The sequence below is a fragment of the Emys orbicularis genome, chromosome 7, assembly GCF_028017835.1.
Source record: "Emys orbicularis isolate rEmyOrb1 chromosome 7, rEmyOrb1.hap1, whole genome shotgun sequence".
Lineage (NCBI taxonomy): Eukaryota > Metazoa > Chordata > Testudines > Emydidae > Emys > Emys orbicularis.
In genome coordinates this window covers 70,689,393-70,710,013 of record NC_088689.1, presented here as the reverse complement: position 1 = coordinate 70,710,013, position 20,621 = coordinate 70,689,393, and the positions used below count along the sequence as shown (strand labels likewise).

Here is a 20,621-nt window from a genome sequence, read left to right as displayed (position 1 = left end):
CAAACTAAACTTTGAAGATTTAACACCATTTTAAAAATCGGTCTTACGGTATTGTGCAGAAACTTGGAGACTTATTAAGACCTTGCTATCTATACTACGAGTTCTCATAAACAGCTGCCTCAGATAAATCCTCAGTATCAGATGGCCAGAAAGAATTCACAAATGAAGAACTCTGGAGGATGATGAAACAGAAACTGATAATACAGGAAATTATGGAACGAAAATTGAGATGGCTTGAACATACATGGAGGAAAGACTGAATAACATAACGAGACGTGTTGCACTGGAACTCTCAGGGCAAGAGGGGACAAGGTAGACCAAGGATAACATGGAAAGGCACAGTAGAAGCAGAATTGAAAGCTATCAAAATGACATGAGAAGACACAGACTGCAGTAGGAGACCTGCAAAGATGGAAGGCAGCAGTGAAGGCCCTATGTTCCACATGAAATTGAAAGGCAGAAGAGAGAGAGAGAAATCAGCCCATCTAATCAATTCCAGTGACAGTGTTAGACAATAAACTAACACAATTAAGCAGCAACTCAGCTGAACTGATTATATAAATAAAGGCATGTGTCACTGCTGCAAAATGGCTAATGTTCAGAGAAACTCTGATCCCAGATATTTCAGATGTAAGGGGAGGGAAAAGACAAGGTAAAAATCACACACACAAATAACTCACACCTAGACCAACGGTGTTGTTGTAGCCATTTTTGTCCCAGGATATCAGAGAGACAAGGTAGGTCAGGTAATAACTTTTATTGGACCAACTTCTGTTGATATGAGAGACAAGCTTTCAAGCTACACAGGGGCTCTTCTCCGGGTCTGGAAACGGTACCCAGAGTGTCACAGCTAAATACCAGGTCGAACAGAGAGTTCATCCACTGCAGTAATGGGGAGAGGGTTGCAGGAATGGACCCCAGAGCAACTAAAATTTTCCCAAAGAGAGGATCCTGCTATCAGGAGAGTGTGTGACTGGAAAATCAACTGGCAAATGCAGCCACCCTGGAGATACCATTCCCTAGCACTACCACAGTGAAAGCTTTCTGGTCACAATGGGAAAGCTCGGAGATGAAATATTGTATAGGAGATGGGAGAAACCAGCATGTGATGGATACAGGTACCTGCCACTCGCTCCTCTCTGCCCCCTCTTCCCCTGTCACTCGCACTTAAGGCAGGAGAAAAGCGGGAGTGCATAGCAATAGAGTAACCGCAATCAGCCTTTAGGTGTCTTGTCTGTTTATCCATAACTCTGAATGTCCTGGTTTTTCCATGGTTGCTTTGCTAACTCCAATGTCTTTGAAAGGACTTCTATCCCTAACCTGCCGATACGTACTCTCAGCTTGCACACATGTTCTGCCACCTTTCTGATGTCATATCAGACCAGCGACAGGGAAACAACAGCCCGAGGAGAAAGAGACAGGGCCCTTCTACTGCAAAATAAATAAATAAAGTTGGACGCATTGGAGGATACCCTTAAAAATTCCAGCTCGGCTTCATCTTCAAAGAGGGAGTGGTTCATGCGGTGCAGCTTGGCAAGTTCTTGCTGTATGCACGCCAGGGTCATTTTCTCTATCTGGCTCGTGGGAACATAGTCTTCAACGCGAAAATAGTTCTTCCCATGCATCTTCGGGAGGGAAATGGAGAAATGAAAGGGGAAAAGGTTAGTTCCCAAGGTGCTGTAGATAGGGCTGAAAATACAGTTCACACAAAAGCGGAAGAGCTGTCGAAGGGAGGGTGCAGCAAACTCCAGCGTGCAACATCAGACTTGGCGTGGGGCCCCATTCTGGCTTTTGCTGCTGGAGGCGTGACGGATGGGATGCAGAGCCATAGCGGACAGATGCAAGGAGACTGCCTCAGAGGAGTGTGAGGAGCACAGCTTCTCACATCCACTGCATAAGTGTGCAGCATCTCTCCCTCTGTATGCCGGCCTCTGGCTACTAACTGGTTCATGGGGGAGAGGCTCTGGCTTCCATTGCTCTTGGAGCACCATTAGTTCTGTCAGCTGGCCCCCAACATGCTTTCAGAAAACTAGCCCCATTCTGTCTGGGTCCTGTGCAGGTGTTCTTGGGAGAGGGTGGAAGAGAGGTCAACAGCCCTTCTTCCCCCTTTCCTTCCCTAAGACAACTGCACAAGACAATGCAGAATATAGCCTACACTGTAGTCTGGAAACTCTATCTGTATTGTCCAGTGTACATGGCAACATGATGTGCCTCTGTTCTCTGTGTACTGCACCTTTAAATTCTAAAACTGCTTGTGGCCAGAGACAGCAGCCATTCTGTTCTCAGAGTTACTGCAGCTGTTACAGAGGACAACACTCCCAGTGAGCTCCCTATTATGGGTACTTTACTTCTGTTCTTTCTTGACTTTTAGATTAGATTAAGGAAAACAACAACAGAGACTGAGAGCCAGATCCTCGGCTGGTATGAATCAATGTACTTCCACTTCAGGTGATGGAGTCACACCAGCTGGAGATCTGGCCCTGGACTTAAACAGCTGCTCTTTGTATATGGAAAAAACATCATTTATTATACCCAGGGATTGGATAGCTGGTTCAGAAATATCTGCACTGACATCCCTGTACCTTTGCCTCTTCCTACAACCCAGCCCAAATGGCAACTCTTAGAAGGGGCTGAAATGTTCAATTTCAATCTCTTCCTTATTTTTTCCATCTCTGCAAACCCCTCTGCACTTCTGAGTTGCATCCATGGCTGGAATTACTCTGGAGATCTTCTGGGATTTCTGGCCTTACCACGCAAGCAGGAAGTACCAGGAATCTCCCAAGAAGGACCAGTCTCCAAGATTTCCAGCCAAGCTTGGCAGATTCAGGAGTGCTGCATACTCAGGCAAACTTTAGGGACAACTAATCTGAACCTGAAACTTGAATCCTTTCGGGTTCACTCACTCTACTGAGAAATGCCAGCAGAACTGAAATCAAGGTGCCATTTAACTTGCATCTTAACTGTAAGTGATGGGGAAAGCCACACAGGCTGATGGTGGACACCTCTAAGAAGAGGTGTATTATTTATCGTACCTCAGGAGCATAATTTCCAAGTTCTGCCTGCAAGGCTAAAGCACCTAACTGCAGGGAGGTCTCGTCATTGCAGTACAGCCGCTCCTCCAGAATATCTTTACGAAGCTGCAGGTAAAACTGATGCCTTGTCAGCCCATGTCTGGAAAACAAGAGAGACTGGGAATGTCACAAGAGCTTCGAACACCAATATTAAATGCCACCTTCCTCTTTGGCTGCCAACAGAACCCTGGCACTTACTGGATGACGTTAAAGTGGTTGACGAAGAATTTTATCCTCAGAAAGAGCGTGAAGTTAATGATGAAGGTTTTCTTCTTGGGTTGGTCATTCCAGCCCTCTGGGGCCACTTTGTAGAGTTTGGTCTCATCGTCCAAAAAGAAAAACTCTTTACCTGAAATGAGAAGTTGAGGTTGCATGATGAGCGAAGCAGAAGGAGACCATTCGGATAGAGCAGAATTCTGGTGCTTTTCATCCACCCCTTGCACCCCTCCCTTCCTTCAGCAGATCACCAGGAAGGGCTGAGAGTCACAGACCACAGCTGCCCTCCAAGATGGTTATTCATGACTTATTCCACCCTGGAAATACCCAGGATAACTCCCTGTACAGCTAGCCAGATGTTTGATGGGGCTGGCCCTTTGTTGACACTCAAGAGGTGGGGAGGGCATAAAGAGATCCTGACACTTCACACAATCTTCATGCTGTGCGTGCAAGGACTGCTCCCTATCAGTGCTCTGTGGGTGCTAGCCACTCCAAAGGGCCAGGGGTGGGCTCTTTAAGGGGAGTAGCTGAGATTACACTTCCCCTCTGGACAAGGAAGCTTTTGGAGGCATGTGGCCCACCTGAAGCACAGAGCTTCCTGGAACTCCTGATGGGACAACATGGCTCTGCCCTACCTCAGGATAAGTCTGGGTCTAAGGCCTTATCTACACTGAGATCACGTAGCTGCACTGGTGCACACTCCTGCAGTGGACACGGTTTACACCAGAGGGGCTTAATCCTGTTTGAAACTGAACTTCTAAAATGCCTTCCACCTGAGGATCTCAAAGGGTTCCACTCACATTAATCAGTACAGACTAGCATGACTCCTATAGTCACGAGCCACAGTGCAGCCACTAGACATGGCCATGTACCTTTCAGGTAAGCTAAGCTGAAGTAGAAATGTTCCACCAGGTTTGCGTAGGCCACGACCGTATTGAAGACATCTCTCGCCTTCGACTTGATGTCACATTTCACCTCGAGGCACTGCCCGCTGAGCAGAATCACACTGAGGTCCCTTTGAGACAAATAGGATTTCCCTTTTTTAGTCTGAAAACACAAACCGGAGAGTGGAGAATGAGTGCCGTGTTCATGCAGAAACACCTGCCGGATTCCTGGTCTCTGGGTCTCCTGGTCCCATGGCCCAACCGAAGGGAATCAGTTGCAAGGACTGCTGCTGCCTAGTCATGTCACAAGCATTTCAAACTTTTCGAAAATGTATGGAGTCCCCAGGCAAACAAACAACCATTTCCAGACAGCGTCTGGGGTTCTTTCAAGTTGGACCTTAGCTCCTGGGTTTCCAGTACTTGTTTATTTCATAACACTGATATTCCTGTCAGGATTTTTACCACAACATTCCTGCTATGTGCTCTCAGCCTTAGCTCCAGCTTAATGAAGTTTTTTGTCTGGGAAATACACTACAGGTGTTCACTGCTTTAGCATAGGCAGCATAGTGTACATGATGTGCTGTGTAATCTCAGAGGACATCTATCCTCCTCCCCAAAGTTTTGCATCAAAATGACCTTCCCTAACTGAGGCTTGATTATGAGGCTCCATCTTGGACTGCATTGCAGACAACTTATTTCAGAAGGTTGAAAAAGCTACTGGGGGGAAGTTGTTCTAGACTTGATTTTAACAAATAGGGAGGAACTCATTGAGAATTTGAAAGTAGAAGGCAGCTTGGGTGAAAGTGATCATGAAATCATGGAGTTCACAATTCTAAGGAAGGGTATAAAGGAGTACAGCAAAATAGAGACAATGGATTTCAGGAAGGCGGATTTTGGTAAGCTCAGAGAGCTGATAGGTAAGGTCCCATGGGAATCAAAACTGAGGGGAAAAACAACTGAGGAGAGTTGGCAGTTTTTCAAAGGGACACTATTAAGGGCCCAAAAGCAAGCTATTCCGCTGAGTAGGAAAGATAGAAAATGTGGCAAAAAACCTCCTTGGCTTAACCACAAGATCTTGCATGATCTAAAAAATAAAAAGGAGTCATATAAAAAATGAAACAATCAGTTTCACACATACAGAATGGGAAGAGACTGTCTAGGAAGGAGTACGGCAGAAAGGGATCTAGGGGTTATATATGGAGATATACCTATCTCATAGAACTGGAAGGGACCCTGAAAGGTCATTGAGTCCAGCCCCCTACCTTCACTAGCAGGACCAAGTACTGATTTTGCCCCAGATCCCTAAGTGGCCCCCTCAAGGACTGAACTCACAACCCTGGGTTTAGCAGGCCAATGCTCAAACCACTGAGCTATGCCTCCCCTACTGGAACACAAGCTAAATATGAGTCAACAGTGTGATGCTGTTGCAAAAAAAGCAAACATGATTCTGGGATGTATTAACAGGTGTGTTGTGAGCAAGACACAAGAAGTCATTCTTCCGCTCTACTCTGCGCTGGTTAGGCCTCAACTGGAGTATTGTGTCCAGTTCTGGGCACTGCATTTCAAGAAAGATGTGGAGAAATTGGAGAGGGTCCAGAGAAGAGCAACAAGAATGATTAAAGGTCTTGAGAATATGACCTATGAAGGAAGGCTGAAAGAACTGGGTTTGTTTAGTTTGGAAAAGAGAAGACTGAGAGGGGACATGATAGCAGTTTTCAGGTATCTAAAAGGGTGTCATAAGGAGGAGGGAGAAAACTTGTTCACCTTAGCCTCTAAGGATAGAACAAGAAGCAATGGGCTTAAACTGCAGCAAGGGAGGTTTAGGTTGGACATTAGGAAAAAGTTCCTATCTGTCAGGGTGGTTAAACACTGGAATAAACTGCCTAGGGAGGTTGTGGAATCTCCATCTCTGGAGATATTTAAGAGTAGGTTAGATAAATGTCTATCCGGGATGGTCTAGACAGTATTTGGTCCTGCCATGAGGGCAGAGGACTGGACTCGATGACCTCTCGAGGTCCCTTCCAGTCCTAGAATCTATTAATCAGTTTCACTTGACCGCAGCAACGGGGATCACAACATAGCAATGTGAGGTGCTCACCTGTCTTTAGGGTCTCAGTATGCTACCTCTGCAGGACTCCCATCATGGGGAATACCGGCCTGGGAATTAAAGGCAGGTTTTACAGGGTAGCATGGAGATTTAATCTAAGAGTCACCAGATTAGGCCAAAATTCCAAATATTCATATTTACCACAATGGATCCGGGCAGTTGTAAGGTCACTGGTGGTTCACTGGACAGAATGATAAATTCTGGCCCTGAAAACTGGGAAGAAGCAATTTAGAAAGTTAATAAAATGATTCATTCATATTCTAAAGATCCCAGCTCTCTTTCTACACACACCCAGCAAAGCAGGGACATGAACCTGGCTCTTCTACATTACAGGTGAGTCCCTGGCCTCCAGGCTATTGGCTATAGTAGGGAGCAGCTTGCTCCCTCATTTTGCACAAGAAGGCCTCAGTTTCATCCTGCTGCAGAAATGGAAAATTTTTGAACTCTCAAAATTATTTGTAGGCTGCGAAAGCCCTGCCGAGCGCTACCCTTTACTCCTCCAGCGGCCAAAAGGGGTGGGACCAGCTGAGGCAACCCTAGGTCTCCCCCTCCTATCCAGAGAAGCATAATAGCTTTTCTATCTTTCCTTCACTATTGTTTTATACTTATATTATCAGCTGTATGGGGCAGAGAATCTTTTTGTGCCACGTATGGACAGCACCTAGCGCAGTTGGGGCCAGTCCATGACTGGGGGCTCTGAGGTGCTACTGTAATATAAACAGTAAATAAATAATAGCTTGCCGTGCCCATCCACTTCACGCTCCCTCTTTCTTTTCTCTTGCAAAGTGTTTCGTTGTGCGATTATTGGATTCCAATTATGAATCTGACCCCACCAAAAAAGGTAACAGTATTAAAATCTAAATTCCCCTGTAGAACAATTATTTTTCTCTCTCTAACAAGCTCCAAGTGCGGATGTGCGTGGCTCTTGATCTTCAAAGCCCTGCCACTGCTCAGGCCCGAGATGGGCGGGAATTTGAATTCTCTGGGAGCAGCAGCACTGATTTGAAAGACAGAAGAAAGAGGACGACAGCAGCAGCCCAAGGGGCCATGCAGGCAGCAACAAACTTGAGTCGCTTAGAGGAAGACTGAAGAGTGGACCTGGCATGAAAGAAATAAAGTGACCTGAAAAGAGAAGCGTGTTTCCCAGCTCCACAGAAATCTGCTTGCCAGCATCTCTTGCTGCAGCGTAATGCAAACAAAACCACCCAAATTAAAATACCGAAAAGCTCCTCTCTCTTTGTGCACATGCAGCTGGGCGATTAACAGTTCTGGAGGCTGACCCCCTCTGCTCTCCATAGGATACCACCCTCAACCACAGCTGAGGATGAAAGGAGAACTAAATCCCAATGGTTCATTTATTCCTTGGCTTCTATGCTCAGACTGCTAAGCAAGTATCACCAGCCCCATTTTACAGACAGGACATTCATAGCCACAGGTTATATAACACCTTAATGGTGGCACTACCAATAGCTCCAAGCTCACCCGACTATCCCATCAGTGTGTTAACTTCTAGGCTATGCCTTCTGCCTGGGTGTATATTGTAAAAGAAGAGCAACATGGGACTGTTCTAAAGCTCTTTGATCCCTATTGACTGCAATGGGCTTTGGATCCAGCCCTTCTCTGATATGTTGAAGGCACAGCTAAGGTGACTGATAGAAACACCCCTTAGTATGCATTAATGGTCACAGAAAGCATGACTAGAACCCCAAGCGGGAAATTTGGCCTTTTAGGGTTCAGTCCTACAGCTCCTAGTCCTTATGCAGACAAAGCTCCCATTGACGTCTCTGGGAGTCTGACTGCCGGACTGAGCTCTTTATCACACCCAGATCCTATGGTGCCCCTTCTGGGCTCGGCCATTCTGATGAGCTGAGTCAGCTATCCAATAGACCCTACACCGTTGGGGGCAGGTATCTGTGCGGGCTTTACATTTTGCAATCAGTGCGCTCATTGTCACTAGTCACCTTTTCTTTTCTTTGGAACAAGCACCTCAGAGACGCAGCAGCTGCTAATGAGTCCTTGGCAGACACAGAGAAGGTAGAGCCTAACTTCAGAAGGTTGGGCTTGTCGTTCTTCTGAGTCCCAGCAGGGATTTCATCCACAGCACTTGCTGATCTTCAAAGGAGTGAGCAATATTTCAGATTGCGAATCCAAAGCAACGGACAGAGAGTTTAAAAGTCTTTGAGTGGCACTGGCTTACGCAATAAAGGACAATCTCCATGATCTACATGGCATGACCCCTACAGAAAAGTGTTATATGAATAAAACTGTGAAGGTTCTACAGAAATTAATCTAAAAGCCTATAGGATTTAAACAGAGGATGTGTTCCTTTCTATACTGCCTGGGCCAGATCCTCAGTTTCTGAAAATCAGCACAGTCCCACTGAAGTCAGTGAAGCTATTGCCAATTTACATCAGCAGAGGATTTGGCTGCAGGTTGTTTGAATTATCCTCAAGAAACCAACAGCAAGGACGACATTTTCTATTAAATTCTACAGGGTGGTTAAAAAACAACAGGGGAAAGGGTACCATTCTTCATTACTTTCTATAGGCTATTTTCAGGATGGGAGACTTTGAATCTAATCAAATAATTGAGGTTTCAGACAATCAAGGGGATTGTCAGTGTAATTAACAGATGTTGAGCGCTGCGGAAAATCGAGGTTCAGATAATGACAACAATACTGGAGATTTAACCCTTAAAACATTGATGTCGTCCACACTTCCAGACAAATGTACGCTTAGCAGAAATATATAATGCATGTGCACTTATATATAGGGAATGGCCAATGGCAAGCTGCAGGTATGAAGGTTTTGCTGGCATTAGTTTGGGTTAGTTGTGTTATTAACAAATGGCAAAGTGGTGAGTGAGCTATGCCAATCATTCCAAACTTCTATACCCACCATGCTATCATATATTCTGTATATACCACGTGTATTACAGCAAATCTATTTGAGAGATGTTTCGGAAGGTTTTTAATGTTTCCCTGAGAATATCTGTTGTATCTTGCTGCCTGGTAGATATCTTTTTTACCATCAGTCCAGCCACAGAGGGAGAGAAAAATTAAAGCCAATGACCTAAAATAGCTTTTCTAGACATAAAAATGTCATGAGTTTGAAGCCCAATGCCAAGCATAGTGGGTCCAGTGGGAAGATGAGAGTCTCTCCTTGCCCATGGGAGAAGGCTGCCATTTCTCATCCTGCAGGGGGTGAGATATCAGACTTCAAATCTGTGACATTTTTATGTACAGGCTCCAATCCTGCATACACTCGTGGGCATGCTTCATTTGAATACCCTGAGTAGTCCCACTGAAGTCAATGTGGTAAAGTTAAAACACACGCCTATGGGCCTTCAGGATTAGAGTCATAGATCGTAAACCCATCATGGGCCCAGGACTCTATATTGCCCATCCAGGCCCTGGACCTTAGACCATAGTCATTTGGGAAATGATTCCACCTTTGGGCAGAGTTGACAACAAAAGTGTCAGCATGTTGACTTGGAACGCCCTGGCAGGGACGGTTGATTAGGCAGAGGGCCGGTGAGGTGCTCAAAAAGCACACGATAAATACACTGATCAATTTAACATGTGACTATCACGTCTACATGATACCAATTCCCCACAAAAAACACTGTTGTCCTGGGGCATGAACTGCAATGATTTCTTACTGTACGTACAGGGGAACATGGAGTAGCTCACAGCTCTGGTAATTGTGGTTAACTGTTGGCTGTTTAATAGGAAGTTCAATCAGTTTACTCAGGACGTGGTTAATGGAGAAATCTAAATGCAGCACTTCCCATGGTTCTGAATTAAGTCAATCATGCTTGATGGCAGGAACTCCTGTTTAACTGGGGTAAGAATTCTGCTTAACTGGGGTACCTATCATGGATTAAGAGGTAGGTAAATAGGGGATTCTGGTCTTTGTGATGCTCAGAGGCTAATCATTCTTAGGCCTTGTCTGCATTTGGAATTAGCCCCAGCTGCAGTTGCAGCATGCTAGCCCCCTGCTTTAGACATCCCAAGATAGGGAGAGGTGCAGCGTACTCTGTTTTCAAAAAGGAATTAGCTCCAGTGATGCAAATCACAGCATCCCCGGTCTACACTTGGGGTTTGCACTGGAGCAGTCACAACTGGCTGCTGGTCACCCATGGCTAAATCGAGCCCAATGCTTTCTGTTGGTGGCATCTGTCGGTTACCTTTAACTCTTTAGTGATCCAGGGGGGTTGAAATAGTGACTCAGTCTGAGAACCTATAGGAAAAGCTAAACGTTACTCTGAAAACCATGTACTGCAAACTTGGCCTATCAGGGCCCATCTCTTATAAATCAGACTCTCATACAGTAATATCAGCACAAGTTGGGGGCCCAAACCTGAAGTCTTTGCTCCATTTTCCCTTCGCCCTTATTCAGGAAAACACCCCCTGAAGGGAATCAGAGGTTTTCTCTGAGGAAGGACCAAGCAGGAGTGCAGTGAAGTCTTCAGGATTTGGCTCTAGATGAACAGTGTCTGCTACCACGTGGCTAACTGATCCAGTTGCTCCCTGTAGTTTCACATCAGAGCACTGGCACACTAGATCCCCTGTGCCTCCCGCAGTCATAAAAAGGTCCATCTTTTAAAGACAAAAACTTTACTGATTACCTGTTAATGAAGAGCTTGTAGCTACTGCTACAAGTGTCCTGAGTGGGTGTCCTCGACCCACTCAGGTTTGGGTCCCACGCTCGCTGTGCCTGCGGAGCTCTCCCTAACGTTAAATCAAGAGAATAGCACAATCACTGTCACTGAAGCAGCGCCAAAGGTGGCAAAAGCTTGCTTTACATAGGGATGGGAGGGGGAGTAGGGGTGGGTGCTCTGCCTAGGGAGCGAAGAGGGGAGCTACTGAGACTCGGTGGGGTGGGACAGCCGGCTCCAGGCTGGGAAAGGGGTCCTTGCGGTTCATGTCTCGCTTTTGCCAGCCACCAGATGTAGCTGCTCCCAGCTCCAGCCCAGTCATCCCGGTTCCCACCTGCTCCCCGGCCCAATCACAGGCACCATGGTGGCTGCTCCAGCCCCTCCACGTCCAGCTCTCACTTCTATCACCCTCCTACCTAGTGCATGTATTCATTCCCAGAATGCAGCAGAACAACACATGTGGGTGGAAACATAGATCTGCCCCCTCCCCAATATTTCCATTGTGAGGTCACTAGCTCCAAATGCCCCCCAGTTCCGCCTCCCCTGAGGTGCGCACAGCATTAGATCCTGGGACAATATGGCAGGGAGAAGATTTGGACTGGCTGTCCTGTATCCTTGTTTGGGGGACATAATAAATGACTGCAAGACAGAGCTGGTTGAACACTGCATTAACAGCGTCCGTGAATAATCCTTCGTATTGGGACGGGCTATTTGGGTCAGCTATGTCTGAAGCCCTTGTTACAGAACTTTGGAGCTGTGCTCCGGCTCCTCTCCAGCTCCAGGCAAAAACCTGCAGCTCCGGAGCTGCTCCGCGCTCCAGCTCCGGGCTCCGCTCCAAAGCCCTGCCTTGTTATTCACTGTTCATGGACGTTCAGACAAATGAGTTTGGGGGAATGGCTGTTTGTGTGTGAATCCCTATATTTACGTGAATATGAGGGTCCTGTGTGCAAACAGGAGCATTTATTATTCCACTGATAGTCCTTATTCTTCTGTTTAAACGTTTTCCAGTCATCCGATCAAGGAAGAGAAACAATATTATGTGACATAAGTCGCCAATCACACCCCAACAATACAAAACAGCTGAAGTGAACTGTTTGCAGGATATTTGGCCAATAGTTTGCAGAAACGATTTGGTGAATACTTCTGAATAACTAATACAAGCACAGAAACCAGGGTTTGTTGGGGAGTGATTTGCAAATGGAAATGAGCTAGAGACGAGCAGGGTCTAATTCCCTCCAGTTATGGGGGAGCTAAAATCAGGTGCAGAACCAGAAATGAGTGTTATTATTGAGGCCTCTTTCTAAATAGCAAGACAAAAATACAACACTGGATTCCAATAAAAGAGCCGCCATCTGAAGCATTAAAAAAACAATAACTCAGAAATCTACAGTTAACTTATGTTAAATAAATAAAGCTGAATAGTCACAAACTTTGTGGAAGTTTGGCTCTGAATCCAGACACAAACTCTGTGGGTACCTCTACACTGCAATAAAAAACCCTCGGCACCAAGACTCAGAGCTTGGGTCAGCTGACTCGGCATTGTGGGGCTTGGGCTGCAGGGCTAAAAATAGCAGTGTAGACCTTCAGGCTCAGGCTGGAGCTCAGGCCCCCTTGCAGGGTCTCAGAGCCTGGGCTCCAGCCCAAGTCTGAACGTCTACACTACTATTTTATAGCCCTGTAGTCTGAGCCCCTAGAGTCGGAGATAGCTGACCTGGGCCTGTCACAGCCGTGCTGCGGGTCTTTTATTGCAATGTGATTCCTAGTCCCTTGATACACAATACTAACTATTCAAATCTTGTGGAAACCCAGATGCAGTAGGGTAATTGACATAGGATCCATAGTGACAAGTGACTGATTGAAGACCACTAGGTATTAGTCCAAAGATGCTTTTCTAATGAAAATCTGAGCCAATCTCTCACAAGACAGGTCATATCATTTTAATTAAGAAAATTAATTGCTTAAACATAAGTCTGGTGAACAACAGCAACAATGCCAATATGCAATATTCGTTTGCAAAAACAAACGAATACGTAACTATAAAAAGAGACTAAAGAAATCAGTGTATTTTCTCAAACAGCAGATGGCAGTATTGCAAAGTCAGGCTCTTTGGGTGACTCCCAGGCGAAGATGCTGGCAGTGAGAAATGAGAGGCTGTGAGACATGCCTGATATCAAGGCCAGATCCTACTCTGATATCAGTTAACATAGGCCCTTTGAAGTCAACATAGCTGTGTCGATGTACACCGGCTGAGGTTCTCAGGAGGGCACATGTTTACACTCCTTTCTGATAAGACAGCCTTGCAAGTCTCTACTCGCCTAGGACAAGTTACCTGTATGTATTCTTTGACAAGCACTTCAAATACCCTTAGCTTTTCATCATCCTGGTGGGATGACCTGACTAGTTCACAGGCCTTGATGCCATGCTTTTAGCACTAATCAAGCCCATTCCTTGTTCTGCAACAGCCTTCCAGTAGGAACAGTGCGGAGAAACAATTTATCAAGAGCCATCAGAAAACGAGTTAAATTTATGAATGGGATTATATGATGGGGTTGCTTGTGATTGGGTTCGATGACCCAGGAAGTCCCATCCAGTCCTATATTCCTGATTTAAGACTAGCATGTGGCTCCTGAAGAAGTTGCTTCCATGAACAATGAATTTTCAAATGCAAATGAGCTTCCAGAGTACAGGCTGGAATACTAGCAAAGATCACTGAGGATATGGATCTCCCTTGATCATGGTGGTCTTTTTCTGGACTGTAATAGCCCCATGGGGAGGAGAATGTCTTTTTTGGATATATTATCCTGGGAAAGGACGGCTACGGTGAGCAAATTCTCTGAGTCTACTTGTGTTACTTTATATACTGTATGTTTAGAGCCCGCTCCTGCAAAGTACTGAACACTCTCAACTGCCATGGACTCAACAGGAACTGAGTGTACGCACCATCCCACAGGACTCACCCTTGGCTCTGAGCATTACAGCCAAGATTTTCAAAAAGGGGTTAGCCCCTAAATCTATATTCAGGCACCTCGATAAGTAGTGGCTCCCACACTGCAGCATCCATGGTCTGTTGTAGGTTTATATTGACTACAGTTTTGGAGCTTTAAGTATCCACCTCTCTTATAGGAAGGAAGGATCTTTTTTCCCCCTTAGTGATGAGACGAGAGGTGGATTCTGTGCTGCGCATCTTAAAGGTGCACCCAGAACTCGCAGCCCAAGGAGTGGGAGGGGGACTAAGGGGGCATTAAGACCCCTTTACACCCTCCCAGACCTGGGCTGCTCTGGGACCTGTAACAACTCCTGACCCAAGTTAGACAGTCTGAGGCCTGTCTAATTGTGGGCAGACCCCTCCGGCTACCCTATGGGCCTCAGTGCTACCCCAATGCCTTCTCCCACTCCCAGCCCCGCTCAAGACAATCTGTTGTCTAAGGCAAAACTTCAGTGGGCCGCTCCCCTCCTACCTGCCTGCCTCAGCTCAGCCACTGCAGTCTCTCTGCCCATTGCTGATGAACAAATCCTATTGCAACGCTGCCACAAAAAGGAGAGCTGTGCCACCAGACTCCCTCCTCCAAGAGCCCACTGCAATCCGTAGAAGTTTGTCACCAGTAAGGCTGGGAAGGGCCTCTCCGAGACACTAGTCCCCCTGCCCTGGAGTATCCAGCCCAGCCCATCAGCACAAATGTCCTTAAATTAGAGCTGACTTGCTGTGTGTGTTATCAGCAAGGATGCATGCTGCAGGCTGCTCCCAGTTTGCACCACTGCTCCGTGCAGGCGGCTCCGCTCTAAGCTGTGCCCCGGGGGTAGGACTGAGCAGGTCCAGGGAGATCAGAATTTGGGGGCTCTCCCAAATGACCATGGTGCTGAAGACTCTGAGCCAGCTCTGACCCCCTTACGGCCAGCTCCCAGGAGCAGTTCGCCAGCAGGGGTCACACACGGCAGCCCTCTGACTCTAGTGGGGTCAGGATTGGGCACAGAGCCACACTCAGCAGCTTGACCTCCCCGCTCCCCGAACAGCCAGGGTCCTGGAGATCCCGTGTACCTGCCTCAGCCACCCGCCCCAGTCAGTTCCGCTCAGGGCAGGAGCAGATTGTTACACACACATGCAGGCTCTCCAGCCTTAACATTCAGCTTGTTCCGCAGTAGGCCCTCTGTCAGCCTGTGCTCTGTGGTTGGCCGGCCTAGTTTTCAGCATGCTTGCTTCGGAGGGGTGACTGCTGCAAGGAGCTTTTCCCCACTTGGGAGTGGGACAGCTCCGGCCACCTGCCGAACCAGCAAAGTGGTTTCGATAAAATTTCAGGATCAATCAACTGGTATTTGCATGTTTGCTGGCACAACATTGACCGTTCAATACCTTTTCTGATTTCTGCACAGAGGGAAAGCTGGAAGTCAGTCTGGAGGTGACCTACTGCAAGGATAAATCATAGTAACAATTTCAAAGTAGAAATTTGAATAGTACCTCTCCTGCGGCCCCTGTTTGACAGTATCAAAGATGTGCTCTCCGAAATGCTGCTGGAGTCACAATAATCCACAGAGAGTTGTCTGTAATCCTCTGCCGACTGACTATAATTCAGTAACCTGGCCCCTGTGTTTGGAAACAGAAAAGAAGCCTGGTAAATCACCATATTCTCTTTTGACTCTAAAATTGCTGTATCCAAGTGCTCATTTAGCCATCGCTTGGTCTTGGCTCACTTTGATCGAGTCGTCTTTGCTGTTGAATGTCTTGAGTGCTTTTCACTTCCATCAGGAAAGCATTCACCAGCCCTTAGCAGAGCTGCTTCTCTTCCCTCGTGCTTTTTAGAGCCCTACTCTGACAGAAAGCAGTCCCTACAGCCCCTTCAGCGATCCCAACCAACATGAGTCTAATGTACACATTATTTCCATCAAGTTTTAATTGAAAAGTGTCAGGAAGGTTCAGGTAGCCAAGGAACAAGTTCTAGCAATTTCTGTCCTCCAAAGTCACATGTCCGAGAGACCCCAGCTATCTCCTTCAGGAGTGCTCCACATTGAGTGCCAAGATACAGATCCACCATACAGTGCAACTGCAGCAATTCCCCAAGAATGGTGACCCAAAACATCATGAAGTTGCAGCCCCTCTCTTTGCTTCTATTATATCTTACCCCTATCCTTTTCCCGGGCCTTACAACTTGGGGTGGTAATTTTTAAAGCGGAAAAATATTCAATGAAATGCACCCTCAATAGAAAATGCACCCCAAATGTCCACACTTTAAAATAACAAAGGTACTGATATAGCAAAGCATTCAAGCAAGTGTTTAACTTTAAGCATGTGCTTAATTCTATTGAAATCAATAAGACATAAGCATGTGCTCACATGATTTGCTGAATAGAGACAGGGCTACTCATATGTTGTGCATAAGAGCTTGCTGAATTAGGGGCAAAACCAGGACAGAAATACACTGATATTAACTTCTGCTGAGGTGAACATCAAGATTTATTGACCTGAGAAGAAACAAAAGGACATGAAGCCGAAGTCAATATTTATCTTGCAGCAGAGTTTTACCCGGAGGGACAATAACATCTTGAAGTTCAGTTAAAGTGAATCATGAAGTCAGGATGGATTGCTGCGTACATTGTGACCAGGGATCCAAAAGGATGAATCCCGCTTGCCTTTCTCAGGTGGGTTGTCTAGTTGGCTACAGTAGGGCTGCCTCCATGGGTGTGATGAGCAGAATTTGGCCTTGTTTCTTAAAAGCACTCTAGGAGTAATAAAAGTAAGAGTAAAAAAAATCTTTTTGAAAGGAAGATGTATGCTGACCTTTACTGGGCTATTCAAGAAGGAAATATGTGAATATGCTCTTGAAATGGCTTGAGCATGGATTCAGGGGAAACTATTCTTCACCTTTGAGCATTCAGTTGGAGACATAGAGTACCAAAACAATTTTTTTTTTCGTACAGTGTCTTTCACGTAGACTGTTTTAAGGAGTTAAATATATGCATGCTGATCCCTTAACATTGCTCCATAGCCTTCAGATCACAGTCCTTTGAACCTGTAAGCAGTGAAAGTCTTGCTGAGTTGTCATAGATTTTTCTCCATCATACGCTCATTCAGACGCAAAGCAGTAAATATCATATTCAACTCTACACATAATTGACCCAACATAATTGGAAACAATTCACCTGGCCTGGAAGACCCTCTGAGAAGCGCAGTGTAAACCAGAATCCTTTACCTTGATGAAAATTCAGCTGGAAGGGCAATGCTGAGCTGTCAGATGCTTTCTCGTGCAGCCTTTTCCTTATCACATGGCTTCTGCTCAGGTGGCTGTCTTCAGTGGCTATCTGCTCTACCTGCAAACCAATTGCACTGCAAGTCAATGTCAGCAGACCAGGGGACTTCAAACCTTCATGAGGAAGTGCTCCTTGCCCTCAGCTTGGCCTAGGCTTATCAGTGACACTGTATGTGTGTGTGTGTTAAATAAATGATACCTCCTATTGGGGATGGAAATAAACTATTTGCAAATGGACTATTGGACTATTATTAACTGGAGCTGATCAAAAAACAGGGGACATTTTATTTGAAAATCTCATTGACTTTCTCTTCCATTTTTTTCCAATCAAAATGTCAGCAAAAGTGCTCCCTGAAAATGTAAACTCTTGAAAACAATTTATCAAGCTTATTTATTAACACCACCACCTTTCAGGCTTGATTGTGCCTTTATGGCCCAGCCCCACGGCAAAGGAGGTGCAGGGAGCTCGCAGATATTGTACCTGATATAGGTAGGATGTCTTTGAGCTCATAGAATGACATAAACCAGAGTGGCAAGTGGAAACTCTTTACACAGGGGGAGCATGCTCTCCTCCCTCGTGAAGCCAGTTCCATTGGCCAGTGTGAAGTCTCACAGCCTGTGGAAAAGCTACTATCACTGTGGCATTAGCCTGGAGCATGAAGTCTGGGCAATGATCCCATGGAGACTGGAATTGTATCTCTCTATGCGTGGAGGTACATTGTATGGGGAAGCCTCTTTGCCTCATCCACATGGGCACACACCCACACAAGGCCACTGTCAACTGCTCTAGAGGCAGTCTCTCAGAGGTCCCAGCATTCTCCTAACTAGTCTCCCTCTATTCATCTCAAATTAACCCAATCCATCAATTTAACATAAAAATCAGTCAACCAGCCCTAAAACTTCAGGGCTTGCAATCTTCCTTTAGCACCCTGTCAGCCTGGCCTGAGACTCTTGCCCCTCTGCTACCCCCAGGCCTTTCTGCTTCCCTATCTCACTCTGTTCTCCTTGCTTTATAGCAGGGCTTGTTTTCCTTATTGGTCCCAGCTGTGGCTGCATGCCACCATGATTGGCAATGCTGGCAGCTGTGCTGGGGTGTGGTCAGCCTGGTTGCCTGAAAGTGGGGAAGATGCTCCTCTCCCTTCTGCCTATGCCCAGATGGGGTTTGTAAACCCCAGGACAGCCACATAATCTGGTTTTGGGGAAATTAGAGCCAGATCCTACTTCCTTTACTCTCACAAGTATTCCCTCTGAAATACAGTGGGGTTACTTGGATGGGTAAATCCAGCAGGATGTAGCCCATAACCCACAGCACAGTTGCTTTAAAGGTATTTAGCTAGTCTTAAAAGTCATCCAACATTCAAGGTTTTCACCATGCTCTGGGCTGGGGCTTTTACATCTGAGAATCCTAGGAGTGGTAATATTGCAATCCTGGGATTGGGGCCATGGCATCCCAATGTTGACAATACATTTTGTTCCTAAAACGTAATGGTATCTGGGTATAATTTTCAAAACTGCCTAACTCTGTGACGTTGGAGCCTAAGTCCCATTGATTTTTCAGGTGCTTTTGGAAAAATTCACCCCTGCTTCCATGGTGTCAAAAATATGTAGAATCCTAATAGAAAAATGCAACCTAAACACTGAAGAAAGTACATGCACCATCTTCCATGGCACAAGAGTCACTCATTTCAAGCCATCACTGACTTTTCACAGGCTGTCTTGCTCTCAAATATTCTACTCTACTGTCCATACTCCCTGCCCCGCCAAAAAAAACCCCAACCAGGACTACTATAGTATTGTCACTACTGGGAAATAAAAGAGGTACTGACCTCAGTGATGCTTCCTAGCACAAATTTGACCATTCTCTGGATGTAAACACTTGCAGGAGAAGAAGAAGATTCCTTCTGGTGCACTTCACATGCCTCCAAAATGGATTCTGGGGAAAGTCTTTTATGCGGCAGATCTTCACACAGCTTTAGCAGCAGGGCATGTAACTGATCACTCAGCTGAAGGGACTGAGACAACAGGGAGATAATGGTAAATAATAGCTCTCATTTAGATAAAACACTGTAAAATGCTCCATGAACTTGGGCTGGAATTTTCTGAGGGACCTTTGAGTTTCAATGAGAATTCACTTAATTCCCTTAGCCCCTTGGGAAATCCCAGTCTAGATACATAGAGTACCACTGAAATGAAGCCACCCTGGGAAGGAGGATGTCACTGAAGGTAAATGTCAGATATTATGATTCAGAACAGTGCATCGAGGGGGAAATGTGGCTACTGACAGCCACTATGGCTGCTCCACAAATCTGAAGTTCAGATCATTCATTTTTAACATCTCATCCTTAAGCTGCATGGCACTCTATCTCTCAGGCCTGGTCTACACTACGAGTTTAGGTCGACTTTAGCAGCGTTAAATTGAATTAAGCCTGGACACGTCCACATGATGAAGCCCTTTCTTTCGACTTAAAGGGCCCTTTAAACCAGTTTCTTTACTCCACCTCCAACGAGGGGATTAGCGCTAAAATCGGCCTTTGCGGGTCGGATTTGGGGTAGTGTGGATGGAATTCGACGTTATTGGCCTCCGGGAGCTATCCCACAGTGCTTCATTGTGACGGCTCTAGACAGCACTCTCAACTCAGATGCACTGACCAGGTAGACAGGAATAGCCCCGCGAACTTATGAATTTCATTTCCTGTTTGCCCAGCGTGGAGAGCATAGGTGACCATGCAGAGCTCATCAGCACAGGTAACTGTGATGGAGTCCCAGGATCGCAAAAGAGCTCCAGCATGGACAGAACGGGAGGTATGGGATCTGCTCGCCATATGGGGAGACGAATCAGTGCTAGCTGAACTCCGTAGCAGTAAACAAAATGGCAAAATATAAGAAAAAGTCTCAAAGGCCATGAAGGACAGAGGCCATAACAGGGACGCACAGCAGTGCCGTGTGAAAATTAAGGAGCTAAGGCAAGCCTACCACAAAGCCAGAGAGGCAAACGGAAGGTCTGGGGCAGAGCCGCAAACATGCCGCTTCTACGCAGAGCTGCATGCCATTCTATGGGGTGCAGCCACCACTACCCCAACCGTGTGCTTTGACTCCGTCAATGGAGAAACACGCAATAGGGAAGCGGGTTCGGGGTATGCGGAAGATGATGATGATGATGAAGACAATGAAGACAGCTCACAGCAAGGAAGCGGAGAAACCGGTTTCCCCAACAGCCAGGATATGTTTATCACCCTGGACCTGGAACCAGTAACCCCCGAACTCACCCAAGGCGTGCTCCCAGACCCTGAGGGCACACAAGGGACCTCTGGTGAGTGTACCTTTGTAAATATTATACATGGTTTAAAAGCAAGCGTGTTTAATGATTAATGATTAATTTGCCCTGGCAATCGCGGCCAGTACAGCTACTGGAAAAGTCTGTTAACGTGTATGGGGATGGAGCGGA

At 46.2% G+C, this 20,621-nt stretch overlaps 1 protein-coding gene across 1 annotated transcript in view; it reads right to left on the bottom strand.

The window, feature by feature from the left end:
- The window catches only part of FRMPD2 (FERM and PDZ domain containing 2), a 90,328-nt gene that overhangs the window by 59,360 nt on the left and 10,347 nt on the right, over nucleotides 1-20,621 (bottom strand). Inside the window, exons 4-10 of the mRNA XM_065408212.1 lie at nucleotides 19,003-19,188; nucleotides 17,070-17,237; nucleotides 6,420-6,491; nucleotides 4,160-4,334; nucleotides 3,270-3,420; nucleotides 3,033-3,171; nucleotides 1,473-1,625 (exon numbers count right to left, since the gene is read on the bottom strand). Of these exons, the coding sequence (XP_065264284.1) occupies nucleotides 1,473-1,625; nucleotides 3,033-3,171; nucleotides 3,270-3,420; nucleotides 4,160-4,334; nucleotides 6,420-6,491; nucleotides 17,070-17,237; nucleotides 19,003-19,188 (1,044 nt within the window). The remainder of the gene's footprint in view (nucleotides 1-1,472; nucleotides 1,626-3,032; nucleotides 3,172-3,269; nucleotides 3,421-4,159; nucleotides 4,335-6,419; nucleotides 6,492-17,069; nucleotides 17,238-19,002; nucleotides 19,189-20,621) is intronic.